This window comes from Lytechinus pictus, chromosome 17, assembly GCF_037042905.1.
Source record: "Lytechinus pictus isolate F3 Inbred chromosome 17, Lp3.0, whole genome shotgun sequence".
In the NCBI taxonomy this organism is placed as follows: domain Eukaryota; kingdom Metazoa; phylum Echinodermata; class Echinoidea; order Temnopleuroida; family Toxopneustidae; genus Lytechinus; species Lytechinus pictus.
The window spans coordinates 15288917-15316684 of NC_087261.1; the positions used below are offsets into that span (position 1 = coordinate 15288917).

General features: G+C 37.1%; 1 protein-coding gene across 1 annotated transcript in view; it reads left to right on the forward strand.

The window, feature by feature from the left end:
• LOC129280785 (probable ATP-dependent RNA helicase DDX43) overlaps positions 1–26090 on the forward strand; it is a 36078-nt gene extending 9988 nt beyond the window's left edge. Inside the window, exons 6-20 of the mRNA XM_064111920.1 lie at positions 286–367; positions 3362–3462; positions 8228–8283; positions 9045–9163; positions 10976–11086; positions 11624–11697; positions 12232–12299; positions 13659–13759; positions 14503–14590; positions 16211–16270; positions 17984–18051; positions 19299–19408; positions 22210–22348; positions 23412–23499; positions 25101–26090. Coding sequence (XP_063967990.1) covers positions 286–367; positions 3362–3462; positions 8228–8283; positions 9045–9163; positions 10976–11086; positions 11624–11697; positions 12232–12299; positions 13659–13759; positions 14503–14590; positions 16211–16270; positions 17984–18051; positions 19299–19408; positions 22210–22348; positions 23412–23499; positions 25101–25358 — 1523 coding nt within the window. The 3' untranslated portion in view covers positions 25359–26090. The remainder of the gene's footprint in view (positions 1–285; positions 368–3361; positions 3463–8227; positions 8284–9044; positions 9164–10975; positions 11087–11623; positions 11698–12231; positions 12300–13658; positions 13760–14502; positions 14591–16210; positions 16271–17983; positions 18052–19298; positions 19409–22209; positions 22349–23411; positions 23500–25100) is intronic.
• Positions 26091–27768: the final 1678 nt, after the last annotated feature.

The following is a 27768-nucleotide window of genomic DNA, read 5'->3' on the forward strand; positions in this document are numbered from 1 at the left end:
CAAAAGTTTCTTGTATGTCATTGCTTCCGTACTCTATGTTGAAAAGATTTCTGTTTTTGAACGCTACCAAATTGTTGACTCTAGATACATGTAGTGTTCATACTTTGAATGGATGCATTTAATTTTGTCGAAATATCTGGCCAAATATCTAACATTTATTTGTACATGTACATGTAGATGATGAAAGAAGAAGGGGAACATTTCTTGGAGGAGAAATATCAAAGTATCAGAGCATGATGATATCCACTAACTTTATCACATTACTTTCTACTCCATGATTTACAGCATATCCTGAAATCATAAAGGATTTCTACCATGAGCACAGTTCCATAAAGGCCTTATCTGAAGAGGAAACAGATGCATTGAGGTTTGTTTCTCTTTTGCTGTGGTAGAACTAATTTTTTTTTTCTTACTTTTCAAGGAGGATGTACATGAAAATATAAAAAATATAGGAGATGATTCTCACCCTGTAACAAATGTAGTAGTAGTAGTAGTGGTGGAGGTGCTGTTAGTAGTGGAAGAAGTAGTAGTAGTAGTAGTAGTAGTAGTAGTAGTAGTGGTAATAATGGTAGACGTAGTAGTAGTAGTAGTGGTGGTGGTGGTAATAGTAGTAGTAGTGGTGGTGGTGGTAGTGGTAATAATGGTAGACGTAGTAGTAGTAGTAGTGGTGGTGGTGGTAATAGTAGTAGTAGTGGTGGTGGTGGTAGTAGTGGTAATAATGGTAGTAGTGGTGGTGGTGGTAGTAGTGGTAATAATGGTAGTAGTGGTGGTGGTGTTGGTAGTGGTGGTAGTAGTGGTAGTAGTTGAAGTAGTAGTAATAGTAGTAGTAGTAGTAGTGGTAAAAATGGTAGTAGTAGTAGTAGTAGTAGTAGTAGTAGTAGTAGTAGTAGTAATAGTAGTAGTAGTAGTAGTAGTAGTAATAGTAGTAGTAGTAGTGGTAATAATGGTAGTAGTAGTAGAAGTAGTGGTGGTGGTGGTAGTAGTGATAATGATGGTAGTAGTGGTGGTGGTGGTAGGAGGGGGAGGAAGAGGAGGAGTTTATTCAGTGCATCGTCCTCCCTCAAGCCAATTCTCCTACTCTCCTCCTCCACTTGCTTCTCCCATGTCTTTCTCGGTCGCCCCCTTCCCCTCTGATCAACCAACTCAAACTCAACCCCCCTTCTATCCGTCTGTAACCCTAAAAGGACTGGGCTAATTGAGATGTATGGAGGATGGGGGGCTGGCCATGATGGCCCGCCTTCTGATCTTGGTCACCGTTTGCACGATCGTGGCAAAATTTGGCACTCACATTTTTTACCACATAAACTGCAAGCCAGTATAAAAAGAAAAATCCCAAAATAATCATTTTTAGTATTTAATATGAATAAAATATGCAAATTTATTTGTTAAAAACATGTTTGCATATTCAACACACAATTTCAGTTTTTCATTTTTTTTTCTCCTGAAGTCATCTATGTAATTTCATTAATAAAAAGGTTTCCATAAAGAAAAATTGTGAAAGCTAAATTTTTCCTTGTGTATTTGCCTGTTTTTGTCTCGCCTGCATAGCAGAGCGAGACTATAGGCGCCGCTTTTCCGACGGCGACGGCGGCGGCGGCGTCAACATCAAATCTTAACCTAAGGTTAAGTTTTTGAAATGACATCATAACTTAGAAAGTATATGGACCTAGTTCATGAAACTTGGACATAAGGTTAATCAAGTATTACTGAACATCCTGCCCTAGTTTCAGGTCACATGACCAAGGTCAAAGGTCATTTAGGGTCAATGAACTTAGACCATGTTGGGAAAATTATTTTCAAAATCTTAACCGAAGGTTAAGTTTTTGAAATGACATCATAACTTAGAAAGTATATGGACCTAGTTCATGAAACTTGGGCATAAGGTTAATCAAGTATAAGTGAACATCCTGCTCGAGTTTCAGGTCACGTGACCAAGGTCAAAGGTCATTTAGGGTCAATGAACTTTGGTCAAGTTGGGGGTATTTGTTGAATTACTATCATAACTTTTAAAATTTATGGATCTAGTCCATGAAACTTATACATAAGGTTAATCAAGTATTAGTGAACATCCTGCCTGAGTTTCAGGTCACATGACCAAGGTCAAAGGTCATTTAGGGTCAATGAACTTTGGCCAAGTTGGGGATATTTGTTGAATTACCATCATAACTTTAAAAATTTATGGATTTAGTTCATGAAACTTGGACATTAGGTTAATCAAGTACCACTGAATATCCTGTGCGAGTTTCAGGTCACATGACCATGGTCAAAGGTCATTAAAGGTCAATGAACTTTGGCCGTGTTGGGGGTATTTGTTGAATTACCATCCTAACTCTGAAGTTTATGGATCTAGTTCATAAAACTTGGGATATAAGAGTAATCAAGCATCACTGAACATCCCCTGTGAGTTTCAGGTCACAAAACCAAGTCAAAGGTCAGTTAAGGTCAATAAACTTAGGCCATGTTGGGGTAATTGTTGAAGTGCCATCATAACTTTGAAAGTTTATGGATAGAGTGAATGAAATGTGGACATGGGTGTAGTTGACAGTCTTAAGTCTCCGTTCAAATGTCATTTATGGTCAATGAACGTGGTATTATGTCATTATATGAATGATGTTTTTGTGAATGATTATTTTATAGTAGTTTTCAAAGTTAGCACTGCTGCTATATTAAATTGCGTAATGCAGGCGAGACTGCCAGAGGCGTTCCACTTGTTTATTTATGTATTTCTTTTTTAGAATCTTTTGTTCTTCATTGTTTTTTTATGGAAATTATTACAGCCCTTTTAACAACTAAATTAAACCCTAAGTTGATAAAGCAGACCAATAAGAGTGATAAATAATCACCCTTTTACAAATTTCATCTCCCATAGACTTTGTACACAAAGTATAAAAATGAGCCATTTTTGGCATGACATTGTCGCGTGAAAAGTCATGTGGAATTGCGATGCCATACCCATATGTCGCAAATTTGGTCTTAAAAAAGTTGCGTAACACTTCACAAAAAAGTCATAAGATTTTGCGGCGCTATCTTCTCGCGTTTTGGAAATATCAAGCAAAGCATTAAGGGTGGGGGGGGGGGGCACGATGCCCCCCCAGTTCTATTTAATAGGGTTAATTCATGTCCATACCAACATACTCACCAATTCGTATTCACTGTCTGATCCACCATCTCTTCCAAACCCCATGCCTTTTAATAATCAAAATCTCTGTTTGTTGTATCTTGCATTATTTTTCATTTGTCCTAGATTTTTACTTGTTTGTTACAATAATTGTCAAAGTTATTTTGTTGTAAAGGATAATAAAATGAGTGCAAAAGAACTCACTTTACAATATTTCCTTTTATTTCTCTTTTCATTTTACAGAGAGGTGATTGGTGTATCGGTTGTAGATGAAAGTGCAAAGGAGCTAAACCGAGCCGTTCCGAAGCCTGTTAGAACATTTGAAGAAGCTTTTGAAGACTATCGTAAGTTTATTGCACCAAATATCGAAAGATTAAGTATTTTGCCATGGTCATGTAAGTTTACTTTAAACAAGAAGTTTACCCCGATTTTAACTTGGCTTTAATAAAAGCAGAAATATTATAGAAATACTTGTGAAGGTTTTATGAAAATGGAGTTTTGAATTTCTAAAGTTTTGAATTCGTGATGTCATACATAAGCAGTTTCTCCATTTGTTATTTGATATAAATTCCCCAAATTGCTTTTTCTAAAAAATTTGAAAGTGATTTAACTCGTGCGGTGGACATATGATCAAACACACCATTTCAGAACCCCTTTAGGAAAATATTCATATTCATCATATTTCCATTAAACATTTGGAATTCATGCAATTTATATGACATACATGTAATCACTGGGGAAAGGTGCTCACATGTGACATCTCTTTCCGTCTTATTCTTTGATGGATTTTCATCAAGCTTTCACCTCTATTTTGATTTTTTTCTTCTGCTTTTATGAAGACCAGCTTATCACCAAGGTGAATGTCCCCTTTAAATGATAACAAATTTGCAATAACAGTTTAAAAGCTACTGACATGCTTCTTTTTGATTGGCTGATAGTAAATTTGTTACAGAAACGCATTTGTTATTTTTACAAGACCCAAAACCGACACAAGCTATCATAGTCAATGACATACTATTGGTTGGTTTGGAGTAAAATGAGATTCAAAATTCAAGATTTATGTATTCCATTCGATAAAGAGATACAAATTTACAAGATGTACATTTAGAAACAATACAAGTAATACAAACTCGAAAAGGGTATTGATTTTACATACAAAGAAAAATAATCAAATGGAATAGGGTCACTGCAAAGGTTAAAAAAGCCTTGAACATTGTCGAGGCTGTGGCCCAAACTTGAATCAGATATGTTTCCAAAAGACAATTTTAAGGTAAAAAGGCCTACATGTAATTATAAAACAAATACAAAATGAAGGGATTTTACAAAATTTAGTTGGTGTACCTGAAGCATAATGACTCCTCCTTTTTAGTAGTGCTGCAAGTCAGGCGCCATGTTCGGGTTCGGTTCGGTTCGGCAAGGTTCGGCAGAAATTTGCCGAACATTGGTTCGGTTCGGGGTTCGGTAATGATAGACTGCACTGATAAAGCTATAGTTCATTCAGGTATACGTAGCGTACCGGTAGACAATTTGTACTTGATTGACTGCATGTGCTCGCGTGTACCTCTGTCACATCAAACCATTTTATTTCTATCTTGTTGACATGAAACTATGAAAGTTATAGCGCTCAAAGAATCAACTGTTATCTCGAATTTGATTATCTGATGACAGATTTATTGGGTAACTCACAGTTCTAAAATGGCGACTCTTCCTAGTCGTCCATACCTGGACCACACTTTGGATACTTGCCAAATTAACTACGCTCGCACTCGTACCAGCTAGGCCAGCGCATGCAGTCCACTTGTAGCGCGCGGGAGTCTGAGCTCATGAATATTTATATATACAGTCCGGCCAAACGTGATTGGCAATTGCATCACATACGAGGCGGCCAGCGCCAGTGCACTGAACTGTAGGCATAGTAGGGCCAGGGGCGTGTCGAAGAAAGCGTGCTTATGTAAATGCGCCTTTCGCTAATTGGCTCGATGGGTGAACTAAACCACCAATCGCATTTCGCTAATTGGCTCGATGGGTGAACTAAACCACCAATCGCATGTCGCTGATTGTCGCATCGGTACATACAGCCACGTGCTTTGTCTGCTCGCGAAACTCAGCTCACTGATTGAAGAGCAATTCCCGAGATTTCTATGATTTCATTGGTCAGATTTCATTCGACCAAGACCAAGTGGGATGCAAAGTTTTACGACTGTAATGGGACAGGGGGAGTAGAGTGATCATCGAATTGTTTATGGTTAATTTGAGAAGTTGATAAGAAAGGGAAAAAAAAGTAAAGATTGGGGGTCATTTTCCCCCAAGAGATGAATGTTTCCGCATGGCTTTATCTTCATTCAACTTGTCAACGAGGGGAAGGGGATCTTGCTATATGCTATACCGTAATCATTCATGAGTGTTTGATTTTTATTTTCATCTGATTGTTAATAATAAAAAATATAACTTCACCTCATCTAATTTCTATATTATTTGTTTTGCGTCTCTCCTTTTCATCTCTAACAGTCACTCACTTTATTTCCCACTTTCACTTGATCTCTCGTTTTCAAAACTCTTTACTTCTCTCTAAAATCATGAAAACTAGACAGTAGCGAGCCGACACCTCAATAATAATGTCAATCACCTCAATCAGATCTTTATTCTCCGCCGCAACAATACACGAGTTACGATCTTAATCACATCGTATCGTAATTCGTAATATTAATGGTACTTCATCTTTCACTTTCAGTTTATTGAGCTCGTTCATTCAAAATAATTTGAAGATTTTCAAACAAGAATCTTGTTCGCCACCTAAAAACAACAATATTTTAGATAATTAGATTTAACCAATGAACACTCCTACAGTTTTGGTTTTCTTTACCATGCTTCGGCGATTCGGCCACAGAGCGAGAGATGATAAAAGCCAGTAAAATTATTATAGCGCAACATCATTCATCGGATCTCCTTTCTTAATCAGGGCCGTAAAAACCACAATGTCAACATGAAAATGAAAACAAAATCTAGTAACTGCAAAATAAGCGCATACTTCCAACATACAATTGCAAAGAAGATTAAATAGAGAATGCGCAAATATAATGATTAGAAAGGGTGTAAACTTATAAATTTATTAGCTGAAAGCCGTTTTTTTTTTTTTGGCCGAACTTCCGAACCAAGTCTTAGTGTTCGGTTCGGTTCTGTTCGGTTCGGAAGTGCCATGTTCGGCGAACTACCGTTCGGTTCGGCGGTTCGGCTACAGCACTACTTTTTAGCATGTAATAATGATAATACCAACATGCTTAAATAGCGCATATCACTGCCAAATGCGTCCCTATGCGCTTTTGAAGGAGACAGAAAAGGCAAAAAAAAAAGAGAGAAATTTGCTGGAAATTGTGGCACTAACTCATTTAAAAGTGTAAAATGAACAAATTTAGATTCCCAGGGCTGCTGATAACTGACAGGAAATAAATTAAAAAACATTGGTTTTGCAAATGCCAAGAAGCTATACTTTCGAAAATATCATGTCCATCAAAGAGGTTTTAGTCTGAGAGAGATTATGTTATTGCTGTTGTAATGAAACATCCAAGGCTATTACAATTTTTAGCTCATCCGGCCCGAAGGGCCAAATGAGCTTATGCCGTGGCGTCCGTCGTCTGTCGTCCGTCCACAATTTCAAAATGCTTCTTCTTCGCCATTTCAAGTCCGATTTCAATTCTGTATGCTTTATATGATAGCACTAGGTGGGGGATTCAAAACTTCTACACAGAATTTTGAAATTCATTAAATATGCTAATTTATGCGCACTTTTCGAAATTCACAAAAAATGCTTCTTTATTTGTTGACCGATTTTGAATGTTTTGCTTCCATCTGGTAGAGCTTCATGAGGTCCACCAAACTTCTAAACAGAATTTTGAAATTTTGACCAGAACAATTTTTATGCTAATTTATGCATATTTTTAAAAATTCACATAAAATGCTTCTTCTTTATTTGTTGACCGATTTTGATTTTTTTTCTTCTATCTGGTAGAGCTTCATAAGGTTCACCAAACTTATACACAGAATTTTGAAATTTTGACTAGAACAATTTTTAAGCTAATTTATGCAAAATTAATTTATTCATATTTTTAAAAATACACATAAAATGCGTTTTCTTCTTTAATTGTTGACCGATTTTGATTTTTTTCCTTCCATCTGGTAGAACTTCATAAGGTTCACCAAACTTCTACACAGAATTAGAAATTTTCAGTAGAAACTTATTTATGCTAATTTATGGGAAATTTTTTCATAAATCACAGGAAATGCCTCTTCTTTATTTGTTGACAGATTTTGATTTTTTTTCTTCCATCTGGTAGAGCTGCATGAGGTTCACCAAACTTGTTAACAAAATTTTGAAATTTTGTATGGAAAATTATTTATGCTAATTTATGCAAAATTTATTCATAAATCACAAAAAAATGTGTGTTCTTCTTCATTTGTTGATCAATTTCAATTTTGTTTGCTTTATATGATACATGTAGCTCGAGGTGGTGATACAAAATTTCAACACAGAATTTTGAAGCTCATTAAATATGTTAATTTATTCATATATTTTCAAAACTCACAAAAAATACTTATTTATTTGTTGATTGATTTTGATTATTTTTGTTCCATCTGAGAGCTACATGAGGTTCACCAAGGATCTACACAGAGTTGAGAAATTTTGACTAGAAAATTATTTACATGTATGCTTAATTTATATGAAATTTATTCATAGATCACAAAAAATGCTTCTATGTCATTTCTTCATCAATTTCAATTCTATATCCTCAATTCATGTCACCAATGTAATTCACTACAGTGTCAACTGGGCTGAAATTAAAATTGTGTTAGATTTCGTTGCGAGATGCCGGATGAGCTCCACATCATTGATGTGCTAGTTTCTTTGTCTTTGTGAGCTTTGAACGAAGGCCTGTATAGGGGTGAGACGAGATGACAAAGTTTTTGGCTTTACCTTGTAAGAGCAGACTGACGAAGAGCAAAGTTCACTTGCTTGAAATGAAAGATTACCCAACAGTCTTTTTCAGGACCATAATATACATGTGGTGAAACCGAAAATATTGTCATCTAATTTATCTCAATTTTTCTTTGCAGCTGAAATTCTGAGGGAGATTTACAAGCAAAAGTTCACCAAACCATCACCTATACAGGTAAAAAAAAAAATTAAAAAAAAAAATAACGGGATCAATATTATGACTGATTCGTAGTATTATAACTTTGCCATTATGACAACTTGAACTACCATGGTAACAGGGCTCAAAAAGCAATCAAAATCAAGGTTTCCATGGAAATTTGAATAGTCGTAAGTCTTTGTGAAATTGGACCTAGGTCATTGGAAAATGTACCTCAGAAATAGTCTTCAATTTTTCTTTTCATAGTTTTACCTAACACCAGGGAGGCTCAGTATGCTCATAGATAGCTTGATTGTTGATTAGTTATATGCAAGAAACTGCCACAAAAAAGAAGAATTGAATTGCAAATGAATAATTACAATTGGAAAATCATTATTGAGAGCCTCCCAATCTCGTTATTGGAAAACTTGACGTCATTAAATGATTTAATAATAGTTTTTAAAAGAACAATATTATTATCCGATTGTTATCTAAAAGGCATAGTTTCGAATACCAGCTACATGTAGTGAAAATCTGAGCCTGTTAAAAAATGTGGCCAACATTTGATTAAACCAAAAGATGGTTTTTTAATTTCTCCTGTGATGAGTTTGAGATGTTATTTAAATTTTTTTTCAAAATCTCTGTAACGTATCCAATGCATTTCATTCATTTTTTTGGTTTCAGGATATTCAAGTAATAAAATACTGTCCATATTTAATCTTGACAGGCATATTTTAAAATTTGTATTTTCCCAATGTTCAGTCTTGTCTTATTTTTACATCTTACTTCTTGTCTGTTAGAGCCAAGGCTGGCCGGTAGCACTTCAAGGAAACGATCTTATAGGTATTGCACAGACGGGCAGTGGAAAGACTTTAGCCTTCCTCCTGCCGGCCCTCATACATACAGATTTACAGCCAGTGTAAGTACACCTGTCATTAAAAGAATGAATTGGTGATAGAAATAACATTTGGTTTGTCAGGTGTTTATGATGATATAGTAAATATTGATTTTTATTCCCCCGCAATGCCCCCACAGACGAAGTCCGGAGGGGGCATTAAGCATTGGCCCTGTACGTCCGCCCGTCCCCCACTTGGTTTTTGCGCAATAACTCGAAAAATATTTAATGGATTTTAAACATTTTGGGTTTGTAGGTAGATGACACCAAAATACAGGCTAAGTTCGAATTCGGAGTCCGCAGGTCAAAGTTTACAGCTCATTAAATATGCGAGTTGGTTTCCGCATGATAACTTATGAAATATTCACCAGATTAAAAAAAAAATTGGGTTTGTCGGTAGATGACAACAAAATATAGGCTAAGTTCGAATTCGGAGTCCGCAGGTCAAAGGTCACAGCTCATTAAATATGCGAGTTGGTTTCCTCATGATAACTTATGAAATATTCAACCAGATTTAAAAAAGTTGGGTTGTGTAGGTAGATGACACCAAAATACAGGCTAAATTCGAATTTGGAGTCCGCAGGTCAAAGGTCACAGCTCATTAAATATGCGAGTTGGTTCCTCATAGCTTATGAATAGGGACAGTGATTTTCCGTTTCAAAAAATTGCCTTTTCCGTTTCAGAAAATCTCAAATTCCGTTTCAGCATGTCAGAAAACGGAAATTCCGTTTCCCCATAGACTTTGTACACACGGAAAGTGACAATTCCGTGTACACATTTACATGCACACTCGCACTGGTCAAAATTTGTATCTGCTACTGTACCAACAACACAATAAAATCCGTTCTAATCGGATCTATGCGGGTGAATAAAATATTTTAACACACCCATTTTGCATGCATACATCCTCACCTTTCATATTATTAGCATTATTTCACGGTGAAATGATATTTCATCGATAATTTTGGGGGTTTTTGGACATCGTTATCATCAGTCATCGTCTTTTCCCAATCCGCCATCTTGGATTTTAAGACCACGATATCGTGCTGTTACATCTTCAAACGTAGAGGGCAGCAACACACAACTGTGTACATGTAGTTGAACGATACATGTGTGCATGTGAAGCCCAACCCGGCCGGCCGGGTACGGGTACGGTGCGGGGTACAATCGAGTGTGCTGATGTCGAGTGCAGTCACGATGTGTGAATTGTCATGATAGTAGCGAAGTGAGATCGTATTTTCTGGGGTTTTTTGCCCATTTAATATTCTCATTTTGTTGTGATTTTGGAGTAATTTCTGTTGCTATTCTGTGTATTTTGAGGGAAAATACGTTTTCCGTGATTTTCCGTTTGAAATGCCATTTTCCGTTTCAAAAGGCCCTTTCCGTGAATTCCGTCCGTTTTCCGCGATCGCGGAAAATCACTGTCCCTATATGAAATATTCAACAGATTAAAAAAAGTTGGGGTGTGTAGGTAGATGACACCAAAATACAGGCTAAGTTTGAATTCGGAGTCTGCAGGTAAAAGGTCATAGCTCATTATATATGCGAGTTGGTTCAAAGGTCTAAGTTTGTTCATTATATATGCATATTGGTTTCTGCACGATATTAAGTTCAATCATATTGAATGAATTTCTGATCGCGTTAAGCAGGGACATCCGTGTCCTTTGGACACATCATATTTCTGGTATAAACTTTTTTAATATCGTAGTTCTCTACCACTACTCAAGTTTAGTTTTAAATGAATTAAAGTTATCACTGAATATTGTCCATCTTTAATGAGCAATACAAATTCATTTCATTGGTAAAACACAATCACATTTACTTAATATCCTGCAGACCTCGTAAGGCTCGTGGTGGTCCCAACGTTCTTATCCTTTCACCAACTCGTGAGCTTGCTCTTCAAATTGAATCAGAAGTCAACAAGTATTCCTACAAGGGTATCAAAAGGTAAGTGTGAACTTTGACCTCTGTCACCCGACCTTTCATCAAAAGATGAGTGTGAACTTTGACACAGGACACTCGACCTTTCATCATAAGTTGACCAAACTGGCACTTGACCTGTCATCAAAAGGTGAGTGTGAAGTTTGTCTTATGACAGAGGACCTTTCATGAAACGACGAGAGTGAATTTTGACCTCTGACATTTGACCTTTCATCGAAAGCTTATAGTTTGTTCTTTGACCAGTGACACTTGACTGTTCCATCTTAATAGGTGAGTGTATCTTACACGTCGACCTCTAGATGTGCACTCTCAGTTTATTGTTGAGCTTTGATTTGAAAAAAATTGCAGTATGCTTGTAGATATAAGGCCTTCCGGCAACACAAACAAGGGAATTACTAATAACAATAAGTAAGGTTACAGAACAAATATTGACATAGAAATGATTTTAAAAACATAGATTGTTATTAGATTGAAAACTATCATCAGGAGTATTTATCGCTGTGAACACTGAATTTCATTTTTCCTGTCCTAACATTCACATAGTGTTTGCGTCTACGGAGGTGGAAACAGAAGAGAACAGATAAAGGTTGTGACTGAAGGAGTTGAGATTGTTATAGGTAAGAATCGGAGCTAATCAAGAGATCGAATGTGACCTGTTAGCCTCAAATTAACAATAGGTCACCAGGCAGGGATGTCTGCAAAGTAGCCAAAATATAAACTTGGTCTTCAGAGTTTAAAATTTTGAAAATTAGCTGATGTGAAGAAAGTAATTTTTATTCTTCGTACTGTCAGAGTTTGAAGGTGTAAAGTTAAAGACAAAGACCAGATACATGAGTTTCTTTCACTCAATTATTTGACTGGTTGGAAGTTTCATAGTGATTGCACAGAGCGCACATACGTGTAATGTTCTCGAGTGAATCACAAACTTCAAACTTTTTTTGTCGTGGTGGTCTTTGAAGCTCTCACTGAATACTACTTGAGGATTTAGATGTCACAATTTTGTATTACCCCCCTCGAAAAAAAAAATATACATATATATTTATTAACCTGTCCATTAAGTGTCAAAATATAGGAACAAGTGAAATATCTAATTGTTTTGAATTGAAAAGAAGGAATGATCTATATTTTTCTTTTCTTGTTTTTGTTTTTAGCTACTCCTGGAAGGCTCAATGATCTCATCATGAACAAGATTGTAAATGTCATGTCGGTTACATTTTTGGTAAGTAAATTACAGTCCTTGCAAAGTGTATGACAAATGAATGAAAAATGCTATTGTTTTAAAGGAAACATTAAAAATGTAATGACAAAAATAATCATCTAATAAAGGATCTAAATTGTAAAAAAAAATCCATTAATTTAAGAAATGATATGACATTTCAAAAATTCAGTCAAGATCTAATATTTACAAAATTTAAATTCAATCAATTCCTTTCAGTATGTTTCACAGTGAGTTTGAATTTCTGTGACAAATTTTAAGCAATTAGATCTCAAAAATTATGAATAACAATCTTCATGATGATGAAACGTTAGAATGAGTCCGCACCAAGTTTTAGAGATGTTTGTAAGGCCATTCCGGTGGGAAAGGTCATGTGACCACCAGATTCTTTCATATTTTCCTGCCATGGGCCTCACAGATATCTCCACAGTGCAAAGACAAATGAAGAAATATTTCACAAAATATTTCACGGGATGTGTGAAGTTCTATTAATATTTTCTTCAGTTGTTGCAATCCCCCTCATCCCCTTGGCATTTTCCCCGACACCGGAAGTACCACTGATAAAGCTTACATCCTTGGAATTTTTAGTTGTAAAATGTCTTAAGCTTTGGTAATGGTCAGTAATGTGAATTATAATCAAGCATCATAAAATATTACAAAAGCATGGTAGACATTGAATGCATTTTTTCCCAATCGAAATTCAATTATGGCACTTTTTCTGGTCGTTGAATGTAATTCTAACACCCTTATTTCATTTAAAATAGCAGTTTGAGCACTTACTTTACATAATTAGTAATTGAATATTTAAATTGTATTTCAATGTTATTTGTTGTTCACTCTTTATGTATGTATTATATTAATTTGTATTTGATTGTACCATGGTGGTGCCCCACTCACAAGTTTTTTTTTAATGAAAACTTCTAGGGGCTCCCAATCCCATGTTTTTACATAATTTGTATATACCTGTATGTTTTATGATTGATTGATTGAAATAAATTTTGAATTGAATTGAATATTAAAAAGCTACTATTAAACAAAGAGTATATCCTGAAATTTTCATCCAATTCCATGTCGGAGGTGTTTTATATAAACAAGACAAAAATATGCAGATATTCTGTTTCGATCGGGCATCCATTGGAATTAAAATCTGATGTAAAATCGGTAAATTGACCCAATAAAACACTTTAAATAGTTTGAATCCCTCATTCCACAACCATGTTGGGGCACATGCTTTGATATAATCTAGTCATGAAATGGAATAGTGACATGCACTTTGGGGGAGGAGGGGGGGGGGGGGGGGGAGTTACCATAACGAAAGATAGGCTTTAATCTTACCTGCTCTTTATCTGATTGAACCTATAGGTGCTTGATGAGGCTGATCGGATGCTTGATATGGGATTTGAACCTCAAATTATGAAGATTCTACTGGATGTGAGACCTGACAGGCAAACCATCATGACAAGGTGAGTCCTAGCTTTTCCTGCGTATCTATCATGCCAGCACATTTACCCATATTTAGAACTCTGGTCTTAGGATGTGGTTTAACTATGGAAAGCCAATTGTGGCACATATTTCTAACGGTACATGTACAATCTATCAACTCATTTGACACTCAAATCATTCACAACTTTCGAAGAATGACCACTTCAGTAGTTTTCTTCATTAGTATTACATAGCATGGGGAAACAAAATAGTTACATTTGGAAACACAAAGGATTTAATTGTGACATTTTTGGCTTCCCATAATTTCAGCAGAGTTTGCGGATGGGTCTATGTTGAACCCGACTTCAGAATACAGGCCTATGGAATATAGCATGGTTCACTTTGGAATCTGTGTTCACATGTTTGGTAAGGAGAACTGGGGAAGGGGTGGGGTGGCGGGATGGTAGTGAAGATGCGGAAGGGGCGGGTTAATACAGCCTGCACCCCCTGCTATTTCAGGGTTAATAAAGCATCCCTTTCAGCTAACACCCCAGAAATATTTTGTTTATGAACTAAATATATCATTTACCAAAATGACATGTTAAAGTGATGTTATTGTCAGCATTCATTTCTATTTCATTTGGGTGCTTATCGGATCCAACCAGTTTTATGAGACGTAAAAGTTGTAAATTCTATCAGCAACATTGCTTTTCAAAGTGCCACACAAAACGCAATTTAATAACATAATACATTACTTGTTGCAATCTGATATTCTTTGATGCAGTGCTACGTGGCCGGACGGAGTTCGGCGTCTTGCAAAGAACTACATGAAGCACCCAGTCCACGTTAATGTCGGATCGTTAGATCTATCAGTAAGTGTTTAAACAAAGACTATCAAAATTGGTTTATTTATATGCTACAAAGCCCCCCAAACCATGCCACAGCCTACCTCAAACCATGTTCGTGCAGACTCCACTCCACTTCACTACCGCTCCACCTACCCGGAGATTAAGGTGGTGAACTCGCTCGGATACTCCGAGCTCAGACCCTCGCACATGCGCATGCGATGTTTTGATATCGGCAGCAAATTATTTATACGTGTGAGGAACTCCATGTTGGCTCTAAATCACCAATTTTGAGGCTGACAGGAGGATGGATATGGAGTGAAATTAGGGTGTAAAGTAAAAATTAAGCTTCTTATTATTGTTAAGCTAGTTTAAATGTAGGATTTTTACAATAAATATGCATTTTTCCCCACCTTTGCCACTCGAAGTATTAGAGCGAGTTTTGGGGCTTGATGTTCGGGTAGGTGGGTGTAGTGTAGCGGTAGTGAAGTGGAGTGGAGCCTGCAAGAACATCACTTGAGGTAGCCACAGTCATACCAATATCTATCTATGTGAAGATGGACATGTGGCGCTTCAAGGTATCTTCAAGGTATTACAACACTATTTCAGCAACTGAGTGGAGTATTTCGTGAAATATTGTCCCGAATTCATAAAAGTGGTCTTGAATCTGTGGTGTCAAAACTGGTTTATGCAGATTTTATCCTCAATTGCACTTAATTTAGTGTGGATTTTTAGAAATTGTCCAGGGATGAATGCACTCTTTTGCCACAGGGAGCTAAAATGGAGACTTGTTACTAATGAGTCCAATTTTATTTTTAAAATAATCAAAACAAATGGTGGATTCATTAATGCTGTAACCATGGTAGCAGTGCAGTGGACTCATTGATGCTGTAACCTTTAATACTCAATACTCTGTAATCGTGAACAGGATGTGCTTAATTACATGCAGTGTGACAACTTTAGAGCTCATTTGATGACCCTTCTAGGAATACTTAATTGAATTCTAATCCTCTTATTTGCCACCTTTGTACAATAGTGTGAGGCTAAAGGTGCATAAAAACTGGTCAACTCTAATCCCTCTCTTTTCAAAAGTAGCTTTCTATGGTGATGAACATTATTTTCTTTGTAACGAGGGTAGGATCATCCAACTGTAGTGAGTTACGCATCATTTCCAAGTTTCAATCCCCTGTCATCCAAGAATTTTGATTTAGTATACAAATAATGCATGCAGCTGAGTGCGTTAGTGGAAATGCAGACCACGCGAGGTTTCTTTAGATAGGTGTCGCACTGTGCAAGAGCCGCTGGCGGCGGGTACCCAGTATGTACCATCTGAAGAAACTGAGCTTTCTCTGCATTTACTCTTATGCACGACAGAGCAAGTGCATTATTTGTTTTATAAAATAGCAACACAGAAACAAATTCTTAAAAAGTTACAGTACAGTTTTGTTGGGCTTCTCCCGGGACTTCTGCCGCACTGGTCTACTTGAGCGTGCTATGTCAATTTTTGTTGCTCACCTTTTGCACTGCTGTGCAACGCACAAAAAGTTGGATGTCATGTGGTGCGTATTGGCCAATCGCGATGCTTGAAATAATACACCTATTTTATAATGTTTTTTAACTCTATATTTTGTATTGTATTTATTACAGGCTTGCCACAATGTAACACAACTCATTGAAATCTTAGATGAGGAGGAAAAGGTCGACAGGGTAGGTATCCATTTAAAACAAAAAAATAATTTGTTTGGCATCACCTGTGCCTGGGAGGCAAAAAGCGATCTGAATCACTAATGGGGGGTGTTGCAAGAAACTTGCGATCAATTGGAAGAAACTTGCGATCAATTGCAAGTTAATTGATCGTCTCTAAATCAATCATATGTCTTGCAATTAATTGCAAATTAGTGATTGATTGCTAATCTGCTCCTTGAAATGAGAAGTTTAATTTGATTTGCTATAGCTAACATGGAACTATCAGTTGTAAAATTGCAACAGAATATGCAATTGATTGCAAATATTTTCTTGCAACACCCCATATGACCCGCAGGTCTCTTTTCCTGATATAACTGATTGGGAGAATGGAGATGGACCACTACACTGGGGTTTCCCCCTACTCTTATATGAATAGTGCAGTAGGTTCTTAACGTGCAAAGGTGGTGACTCTCCTCTACACAGGGCCTCCATTTAATGTCCTATCCGAAGGACGGAGTGTTTTCCACTGTAACATAGCCTGCATCTATGGAAAAGGGGAGAAACATTTACACACAATGCAGGCGTGAGTCATCTGCCTGGGGTGGACTCGAACCCACGACCTTTGATTCGACAGGCAGTTGCTCTACCGACTGAGCCAACTACGCTTTCTTTTCTTTATTCAGACTCGTTCACATGAGATGTGGCGAAGCTCTGCAAAAAAGTTCATCAATGATTAAAAAAAAAAAATTTATTATTATTTTATTTGGCAGAACATCAAACAAGTCAAATACAATGATAAAAAATAATTGTTACAATAATACAGTAACACAAAAATAATTAAACACTGGATTCACCTGGATGAGCTGCCAGGCATTGGGCAAAGTTAACCAAATAACTATAGTCCGCGGACCGCCCTAACCCATACCCAATCCAGGTGAATCCACTGTAGTATTTTCATGCGAAAAAACATAGCATAAAATTTCCATTCAAAGTTACATAATATAACAAAATGTTCAATTACTCAGAATCAAAACATAAATTCATACAAACAAATATCAATAAATACACTGCATTAAAAGGTAAGAAATTGAATAACAGAAACATAGTCAATAGTGAAATAATCAAACTTTAGGTAACAAAATAAAGAAACTCATACGACAAAACTATTAGCATAATTTGAATACATTGGAAATTTGGGTTTCTACCATACATCTATACATGAGCAATTATATTTGAATAAAAGATGTGACAGAATTGGATTAATAAGATTTAGAAATCATGATATAAGGTTACTGAGGTATCTTTGTTAGAAAAATGAAGAAGAATTAAATGAAAATAAGCAAGAATATGAGAAATTGTGTGATTTTATGAAAAATGTGTTTACATTCATTAGCAGATCTATAATAATAATATCAATAATAAAGGCAGGGTCCGCTGGGAGAACAGTTTTCAGATTTGAAGTGGCTACCCTGGGTAAATATGCCGTTATTATTATTTAATAATCCATGAATGAACAATTTAAGAAGTTACCATAATTTCCAAAATGCATTCTTGTTTTTTGACATGCCTTGTGCATATAGGTTTGGTTGGATTTAGGTAATAGATGGTCAAGATTGGTTCATTCTTGTTGCAATAATATTACGAAAGGAATCTAACATTGACTTTGAAAGCAATTGATATCGCTTTGCTCATATTTTCCCTCTGAAGTATATGTTTACTCTCATTTTTTCCCAGCTCCTCGCATTCTTTGAGACGATGACAGACGATGAGAAAGTTCTTGTGTTTGTCGGAAGGAAAGTCACGTAAGTATATCTATTCATTGATGACTTAGTAGGTATCATAGATCTGCCATCTAACTTGAATTAAAATCAAACTTTAATCAAAATTAGACTAGTGCATTTTAGAGGGGGGGGGAGGGTAAATCCAAGCACAGGGAAGAAGTGATCAATAATTGAGAAGTGAGATGCCAGAAAAATTGTAGAGTAGAGTATACTGTTTATGATTATGTATACTGTGAATCATGTATGGTGTTGAGCAGTGGCGTACCTAGGATTTTCCAAAGGGGGGCACATTCGTCCGCCAAAAAAAAAAAAAGTCTTCAATCACAAATAAAGGATTTCGTACCAGAAAAAAAATTGTCAAGCAAAAAAAAAAAAAAAAGGTCTTCAGGTTCAAAAGAGCCACTTGTGGCTCGTCAGGGATCAGTTGTAACTCGTCAGGGGGGGGGCAGGGATACATCCCTTGCATGGGTTGTGATTCGTCAGGGGGGGGCAGTCTGCCCCCCCCCCCCGTAGGTACGCTAATGTTGTTGAGTATGCCGTGGTCCACCAATATCTCGGGATTAATGCGAATGAGCGATGTCACAGTAACCTCTTACGAAGGGTTACTGAATTTCGCGCCATGATGACACTCCCTCCTTTCGCTTATTTCTGCCTTGTGCATCCTCTTTGGTTCAGACCAACATCACTGCTTTCCTTCTTCACCACATCTTTCCAGGTAATGTGTGGTCTTCCCTTTCCTCTTCTGCCATCCAGCTTCCATGCTCATTTTGCAGGTTTATCATCTTCCCTTCCTCAACATGTGACCCAACCATCTCAAACCACTTCTCTTTTAATACCACATCCACAACATTTTTTCCCAGCCCAACCTTTCCTGGAGCTCATTCGTGTTCTTTCTAGTGTTCTTCCTATGATGAAGAACACTTTTATGTGGAGCGTTGTGGCCCAGTGGATTAGGCTCCGGACATTGAAACAGAGGGTTGTGGGTTCAAATCCCAGCCATGGCGTAGTTTCCTTCAGCAAGAAATTAATCCACATTGTGCTGCACTCAACCCAGGTGAGGTAAATGGGTACCTGGCAGGAATTTATTCCGTGAAATGCCGAGCGCGTAAAAGCTGCTTGAGCTACAGCCAGGGTAATAATATCCAAGTCCTTTGGAAGCGCATAGAGACGTTATTCACAATGTGTTATGCGCTATACAAGAACTGACTATTATTATTATTATTATTATGAAATGCAGGAATTGATTTACCTTTGACCTTTTTTTGCAGGGCGGACAGCCTGTCATGTGACATGAGTCTCAAGAACTTGGCAGTGCAGTGCATCCATGGAGGCAGAGAGCAGTATGACAGAGAACAAGCACTGCAGGATTTCAAAGATGGTGAGTTTTTTAAGATCTTCATAATCCCTGGGGGTTGTTTTCACAAAGTTAAGTATGATTTAGAAGGTGTTGCAAAAAAATGTTGTCCGTACAATTCATAGTAATTGTTTAAGGATTGATTGATCAATTTTCACTGATGAATCAGTTTGAACTTCTTGATTTAAAAAAAAGTATACCACCATTTTGCTGCAGATTTGCAATGAATTGCAAGACTTTTAGATTAAATTTGGGACTGAAAATTGACTTGTAATTATTGCAAGATAGGTTGGTGTCAACATGCTTAAAGCAAGGCTCCACATTAACTTTTTTTGGTGGTGGCCCGTTCGGGCCACCAAAACCTTCAAATAATTTTTTTTGGTGGCCCGAAATTAAAGTTTGGTGGCCCGAAAAATATAAAGAAAAACATTAAAAATGAATAAATGGTTAAATCACTGTAAAAAAAAATGAAAGAAAATAATATAAGTTATAACGGCAAAAAAAAAAAGTGTGAGAAAATTCCTTCCCTATATTTGCCAAAATGTTGGAAAAATTCACATTTCATATTAATAAAATGCCTTCCCAAAGTATTTACTTTCTCAAGAGTTGTTTAAGAAGTCATTTATAAACAAGAAAGAAAGTAACTGTCTGTTTATGTTTGGCTAGAAAAGACCGGAAAAGACACAGCTTCGAAAGAAACCAAGTAACAACATACATACAAATGCACACGTGGGACTGTGATGTACTCACCTATGTGTTTTTATGTGTATTATTTTCAGTTGGAAATCGGTCTTTTTGAGTCATAAGAGAGGTCATGATTCCTCTTTTTAATGCTTGCAAATAATCAGGATACACGAGATTTTAGCAAAAAGGTCTGTAGAAGGGCATTTCATTGGTGTAAAATGTGACTTTGACTTGGATTTTCACAGTTCTGTGGAAGATTTCTTAGCAGCAACATTTCGTATTGCAGCTCCCTGAGTCTGAATAAGCTGCTTCAAGCATGCAAAGCTCACGCCAGGCGGACGGCTGGATAAAAGCTACTTAATGCTATAGCGGTAGGCCAACTTTGTGTGTGTGTTTGTGTGTAGATCAACAAAAAGGGCGCATGACGAACTGGCTTGCAATTTGAACTGTAGAAAGTTGATAAATGCGTGCAAAATGGGGAGAAAAATTGCGCTATTTTGAAAATTATTGGTTGCCCGATTCGGGCCACCAAAACTTAATATTTTTTCAATAATGGTTGCCCTAGGTGAATTTCTGGTGGCCCCGGGCCACCGGGCCACCGCTAATGTCGAGCCTTGCTTAAAGGGCAATGGACACACAGCATCTAACCTCATTTGGAATTTAAGTGTGATCCTAGTCACACTTTAACTCTCAGTGAAACACCTCCCTCTAGACTTTCATGAAGGTTAACACTGAAAAGTTGAAGTAATAGTAATAGAAATAGTGGTAGTTTGGTGGTGGTTGTCGAAATAGCAGCAGTAGAATCCCGTCACATGAAGTTGAGTGTTGTGGCTTAGTGGATAAGAGGGCCTTGGGTTTGAACCCCAGCCATGGCATGATTTCCTTCCGCAAGCTCCCAATCCACATTGTGCTGCACTCAACCCAAGTGAGGCAAAAGGGTACTTGGAAGAAATTTATTCCTTGAAAACCCTTGTGCGCTGTAAAAAACTTGCCAGGTTAAAGCTGGGGTAATGTTATCCCAAGTCCATTTGGGAGCACCTAGTGATGATGCTAACTGGAACATGGTGTTGGATAAACAAAAACTGAATATTAGTTTTACTATCATTTTTGTCTCGCCAGCATAGCAGAGCGAGACTATAGGCGCCGCTGGCGGCGTCAACATCAAATCTTAACCTAAGGTTAAGTTTTTGAAATGACATCATAACTTAGAAAGTATATGGACCTAGTTCATGAAACTTGGCCATAAGGATAATCAAGTATTACTGAACATCCTACCTGAGTTTCAGGTCACATGACCAAGGTCTAAGGTCATTTAGGGTCAATGAACTTAGACCATGTTGGGAGAATTATTTTCAAAATCTTAACCGAAGGTTAAGTTTTTGAAATGACATCATTACTTAGAAAGTATATGGACCTAGTTCATGAAACTTGGGCATAAGGTTAATCAAGTATTAGTGAACATCCTGCTTGAGTTTCAGGTCACATGACCAAGGTCAAAGGTCATTTAGGGTCAATGAACTTTGGCCAAGTTGGGGGTATTTGTTGAATTACCATCATAACTTTGAAAATTTATGGATCTAGTTCATGAAACTTGGACATTAGGTTAATCAAGTACCACTGAATATCCTGTGCGAGTTTCAGGTCACATGACCATGGTCAATGGTCATTTAAGGTCAATGAACTTTGGCCGTGTTGGGGGTATTTGTTAAATTACCATCCTAACTCTGAAAGTTTATGGATCTAGTTCATAAAACTTGGGATATAAGAGTAATCAAGTATCACTGAACATCCCCTGTGAGTTTCAGGTCACAAAACCAAGGTCAAAGGTCAGTTAAGGTCAATAAACTTAGGCCATTTTGGGGTAATTGTTGAATTGCCATCATAACTTTGAAAGTTTATGGATAGTGTGAATGAAATGTGGACATGGGTGTAGTTGACAAGTCTTAAGTCACCGTTCAAATGTCATTTATGGTCAATGAACGTGGTATTATGTCATTATATGAATGGTGTTTTTGTGAATGATTATTTTATTGTAGTTTTCAAAGTTATCACTGCTGCTATATTAAATCACGTAATGCAGGCGAGACTGCCAGAGGCGTTCCACTTGTTATGAAATTTAATTCATTTTTTTTTCACGTCAGGTACTGTTCGTATCTTGATAGCGACCGATGTAGCATCCAGAGGATTAGATATTAAGGATATCACCCACGTCTTCAACTTTGACTGCCCTAACCATATAGAGGAATACGTTCATAGAGTAGGAAGAACAGGCAGAGCTGGGTAAGTTTACCTTATCTAATGGGCCGTTGCAAGAAACTTGCGATCAATTGCAAGTCTATTTTCGTTCCCGAAATCAAGCATATGTCGTGTAATTAATTGCAAATTTGCGATTGATTGCTAATCTGCTTCTTGAAACAAGGAGTGTAATCTGATTTGCTTAGGTTAAAAGTGATCAATCAGTTGTAAAATTGCAACAGATTATTTGCGATTGATTTCAAATATTTTCTTGCAACACCCCCTAAGACGGGTTCTTTGGGGCTGATCTATTACCAGGGAGAGGGAGAATCACCCCCAACCTCACCCTCAAGCTCTCGTCCGCCGAATGCGTCAACACCCAAAAAAAATTGCACAAGGATAACGTGCGATGTAATTTATATGACTGTATCTTTAGTTTTTCCAAGAAAAATGAAGACTTCATTTGTATTAAAGAATAATATTTCATTTATTATTAATAATTACAATGTAATTGTGCTAATTCATCCTTTATCAACTAAGTTCTTAGAAGTAGAATGCAATGTTTGGTTTGAAAATTTTGGTTTAAAACTCTAGTTTATGTAATTTATTGTTTTCTGAATCAGTTTGTAATTCTTATTTTTCTTTGTCCAAATATATTGCAGAACCTTTTTAAAGCATGAATATGCTAAAATATCACATAATTTCAGCCAATGAAAGTGAAAATATTCATATCTTTATGAATAAAACGAGAAAACTCAGTTCGCATTGACTTTGAACACAAAATCATGTTTTGTAGCAATTTGGGTCTGACATGCATCTACAAGATGTTGCTCAAGTTTGGAATTCTGTTCCCGGGCAATTCAAAGTTAATATCAAAAGCAGGAGATTAATGAATTATCTCACCATCATGCTTTCATTAAAAGAGTTGCTGCTACGCTGTTTGGCGTTCAACCATTTGCGGGATAGAGCATTGTCGATCTGGCGGTACACAGTGGCTGAATGAATGAGCATAATTAATTTTCGGAGTATTCCTATTTCAGATTTCAATTTCGAACAATAAATATCAATTTTTATGGATTTTCTTTCTTTTTTCATATTCATCCTTCAGACGCACAGGGACCTCTCTGACCTTAATGACAAGAAAAGATTGGAGATGGGCCGGTGACATCATCAAGATCATGGAAGAAGCAGGCCAGGTAACAAAGATTCAAAATAAAATGTGACCAGCAGGAAAAAAAAAATTCACAGGGGCTCGGGGACAATTTCGCCCCCGAAATGCTCAAAAGAGACTTGGAAAATGAAAAAAAAGAGCCCCCCCCCCAAAAAAAATATCCATTCATCGCAATGTCAAAGATTACGATGGAAAAAATAAATCTATTCATCTGGACTTACTTGTTGAAGCAGAGGACAGTTTCACGTCCGATCCGGGACGCTTTTTCAGCTCTTCTAAATGTCAAAGATTATCTAACATTGTTGCAGATTATTATAGCAGTATGTTGTGAAAATTAGCCCCCGAAAAAAACCCCAACAATAATTAGCCAGGGAATGTTTTCTTTGAATATCTAAAACAGTTATTTGGTGTCCAAAAAATAAAAATGAGCTTATCTGAAAGAGTAAGTCTTTGTTTTCATATTGTCGAAATTTGAAGCTGTAGTTTAAACAAAAGACGAGATACGCTCTCATTACCAACACTAAACACTGTGGCCCGTATTCTGAATTCAGGTTTAACTTAGACCATGGTCTAACTCTGTGCTAAAATTATGGGAAGCCAAAAGTGTCAACATTTTTATTAAGTTGTATGTTTATTATGTTTACTGTGCTCTTTCCTGATTCATCAATGGTGAAGACAATCATCTATTTATACTTCCTAGACAATTATGAATGATTTGAGAGCCAAATGAGCTGAAATAAGGTATATCTACTGTAAGTGATTTATGTAATAGTTGGCTATCCATACTTAAACCACAACTTTAAACCTGAGTTTAAGTTAAACCCGACTTCATAATACGGGCCTGTGGGTCACAAAGGAAGAATCATTATTCTAAAGGGGCTGTCACCCCCTGGGCCTGTTTCATAAAGAACTTATAACTATTTCCATTATGACAACTACCATGGTAACAGGGATCAGCACCCAATCATAATCAAGGTCACCACAGCAGTTACAAGAATGGCGAAGTTACAATAACAGTTGTAACTTTTTATTGGTAGTTACAATCATGATGACAAAGTAACAATTGTTGCAACTCTTCATTCTATATGCTGACATACATATGACAAGCTATTTTCTCAGTTGTGAAGAGCCGTGGTGTTGTGGTTCTGTGGAAATTGAAGAATATCATTTACTATGTGGTAGCTTGAATATGTGCTGAATAAAATACAGTCAAACCTGTGTTAGTGGCCACCTGTCTATAGCAGCCACCTGCCTGTAGTGACCTCTGAAACTGATTCCCATGGAGGCAGATTGTGTGTATAAGAGCCTGTCTATAGCAGCCACCTGCCTATTAAGGCCCCATTTGGCATTATCCTGGTTTAAGTCACCAGTCCATTCACTGCTGTTTATTTTGTCAGCACTGGTGACTTCTTTCCACTCCCATTGACTTTGTACACAACGAGTGCACACACACCGACAAACACATGAGAAGACACACGAGAATTTCACGATAATGCCCCACATTTTGTGTTTGCTTTGGGTGGTCACTATAGACAGGTTTTACTGTTCATGTAGGTGACTTTTCTGTGTACACACTGTATTATGACACTGCTTTTGCCTAAAAGGACTTTTTTTTCAATTCTGCAGGAGGTACCCGATGAGTTGGTGGAGATGGCAGAGCGTTTCAAGAGGCACCAGGACAGGATGGCTGACGAGAAGAGAGAGTTTGGAGGCGGTGGACGAGGAGGAGGAAGAGGACGAGGTGGAGGTCGGGGTGGAGGAGGATTCCGAGGGCGTGATAGGGACTCCGGGTTCGGTGGTGGTGGTGGTGGGTTCGGCTTTGGAGGCAGGAGTGGAGGAGGAGGTGGGAGGAGGAAGCGTGATGACAGAGATGATTGGTGGTAGAAGAATGGATGAAGAGAGATAGGGATGAGACGAGGGAAAAGGAAACTGAAGTATAGAAGACCAGCACTAAATTAAAAGTTATTGAGCAGTATGAAATGTAACATTGGAAGATGAGTAATGATGTTTTGTTCAATACTCGTAAGATGGATGGAATGAACGAAGCTGAACAAGCTTGGAATCAGGAGCATTTCATCAACTTTTCTCATCCGACAAGTTGTCAGATCTGTCAACTTTCCTTGATTTTGATTGGCTGAGAAGCACTGTTCATATTGTAATTGTCGGATAAAACAGGACTTTTGGATAAAACGTCCAACAAGTCATTTCAGGAATTGCTCCCGTGGATGACATCAAACCAATTGAAAAAGGAAAGTGCTAAAAGTAGGAGAGGGAAATAGAGATAAAAAGAAAGAGAGAGCAAGGACTCTTGAAACCAAGTTTATTGAGCGGTATTATATAACTAGTAAGATTGGTAATGATACATTGTTCAATGATGAACAGAATGGGTTCTTGATAAAATAAAACACGTTGAGATAAGAACCAGAAAAAACACAAACAAAGGAGGCAGGATATCAAAAAAGTTGCAGAGAGAGAGAGAGAGGGGGCGAGAAACACTCACTCTCACACATACAGAGAGACATAGATGGAGAGAAAGAGGACTTTTGATATTTTTAAAGTAACTTTTTTTAATGTGTCATGAGTATTTATTTGCATTCCTTTGATTTTATTTTAAATCCACATTTCTTGTTAGTGCCTCATGCAATTATACATTTAGTTAATTCATGCCTCTGCCCACCATAGGCATCATGTTTTTGTACCCATTCATTATGTTGCGTTTCATTCTCGCTTTGAATAAAGAACCGTCTGATGGAAGCTTGGTCCTTTGCGAGAAAGTATAGCGATGATCTGAACGGTTTTGTGGGTATCGAATGTCAAAGGTCACAACTGAAGAGCCATTTTAGGGGGGCCAAACTTAAAATTTGGCTGTTGCGAGTGACAATCATTCTATTAGCTTTGATGTTTTTAGGGTCAGAAGTGACAGGGGCCTGTTGCAGAAAGAGTTGCGTTTAAATGCAAGTCAAAATATCAAGCGCAAGTCCTGAATACGGGTGCTTCATTGGCTGAAAATCAAGTTGTGCAAGATTTTTTTAGTTGCGTTTGATCGCAACTCTTTTTGCAGGGTCCACTGAAGTCATTACATAACTGAATGATCTCTTTCTTGCTGTATTTGAAGAACCGATTGAGGGATCAATTTCTAAGCTGTTAAGTATGACAGTGACATAATTATAGATTTGAAGAAAGGAGGTCAAAGGATATACAGAGGTCATTACTATATGTGCATTGAAATCTTATGCTCTCCATTCTTGTGTTAACCGAAGAAGCGATTTTGGGACCAAATTCAAACTCGGCTCAGATATATACATTGACATGATGATTAGATTGTGGGGTCACAGAGTCAAAGGTTTCAAAGTACATTATATACTTGAATTTATCTTTCTTGCAATAAATGCAATTATATGTAAAAAAGTAGAGATATGTTTTGAGTTTCATCCGCCCAAGTGCGGTTTGTTTCTTGCCATGTCAGCAATTGGTGGTGCACATTGATACTTGGATAGAAGATGATGTTTTTGTTGTAAATGTTTTAACTGTACCTTATTTGTTTTATGCATCTTTTGGTAATGTTTAAGTATACTTGTGTATTAAGGGGGTATTACATTCCGAAGTCTTCTTCAGAAATGGTGGTGTAAGTCTTTTCATCATATATATGCTCTCTCCTTATAGAAATAAATTGTATTTGAAAATTGTTTTTAACATGCCTAGTTGGTCGGATGCTTTGTAGTAACCTGAGAGGTTTATTTGCACATGGCCTACAATCAGTTGGTCTGCTTGTCAGATTGTCTAAAACTATGAGGGTAAAACCCATTTGGTCTATCAATTTGGTCTTATTGCCATTTGGTCTAATACCCACTAAGCCTATTCCTCATTTGGTCTAATGCCCAGTTGGTTTAATATACTCTTTGTCCACTAATTGTTTTTCACTCTGTCAAATGAAAATTTGGTTCATAAAAACCATATCTAACCATACAGACGGAGTGGTGTTAGACCAGGTGGATATTAGACACAATGGCCTCTATTCTGAAGTCGGGTTTAACTTAGACCACAATCTTACTTTCTGCTAAAATTATGGGGAGCTAAAATTCAAAATTCTGTTTATACTGTATATTTTAATGTCTATTATTTTGTTTCCTTTTCCTTTCATAACAATGAAAAATACATCAAAATACTTCAGTTATCATTCCCAGACAATTTTGAACAATTTGGGTGTCATATGAGTTAATAAAATGGATGTGTACTGTTAGGGATTTGTGCCCAATTGGCTCTCCATAGTTAAACCTCAATTTTAAACTAGGGT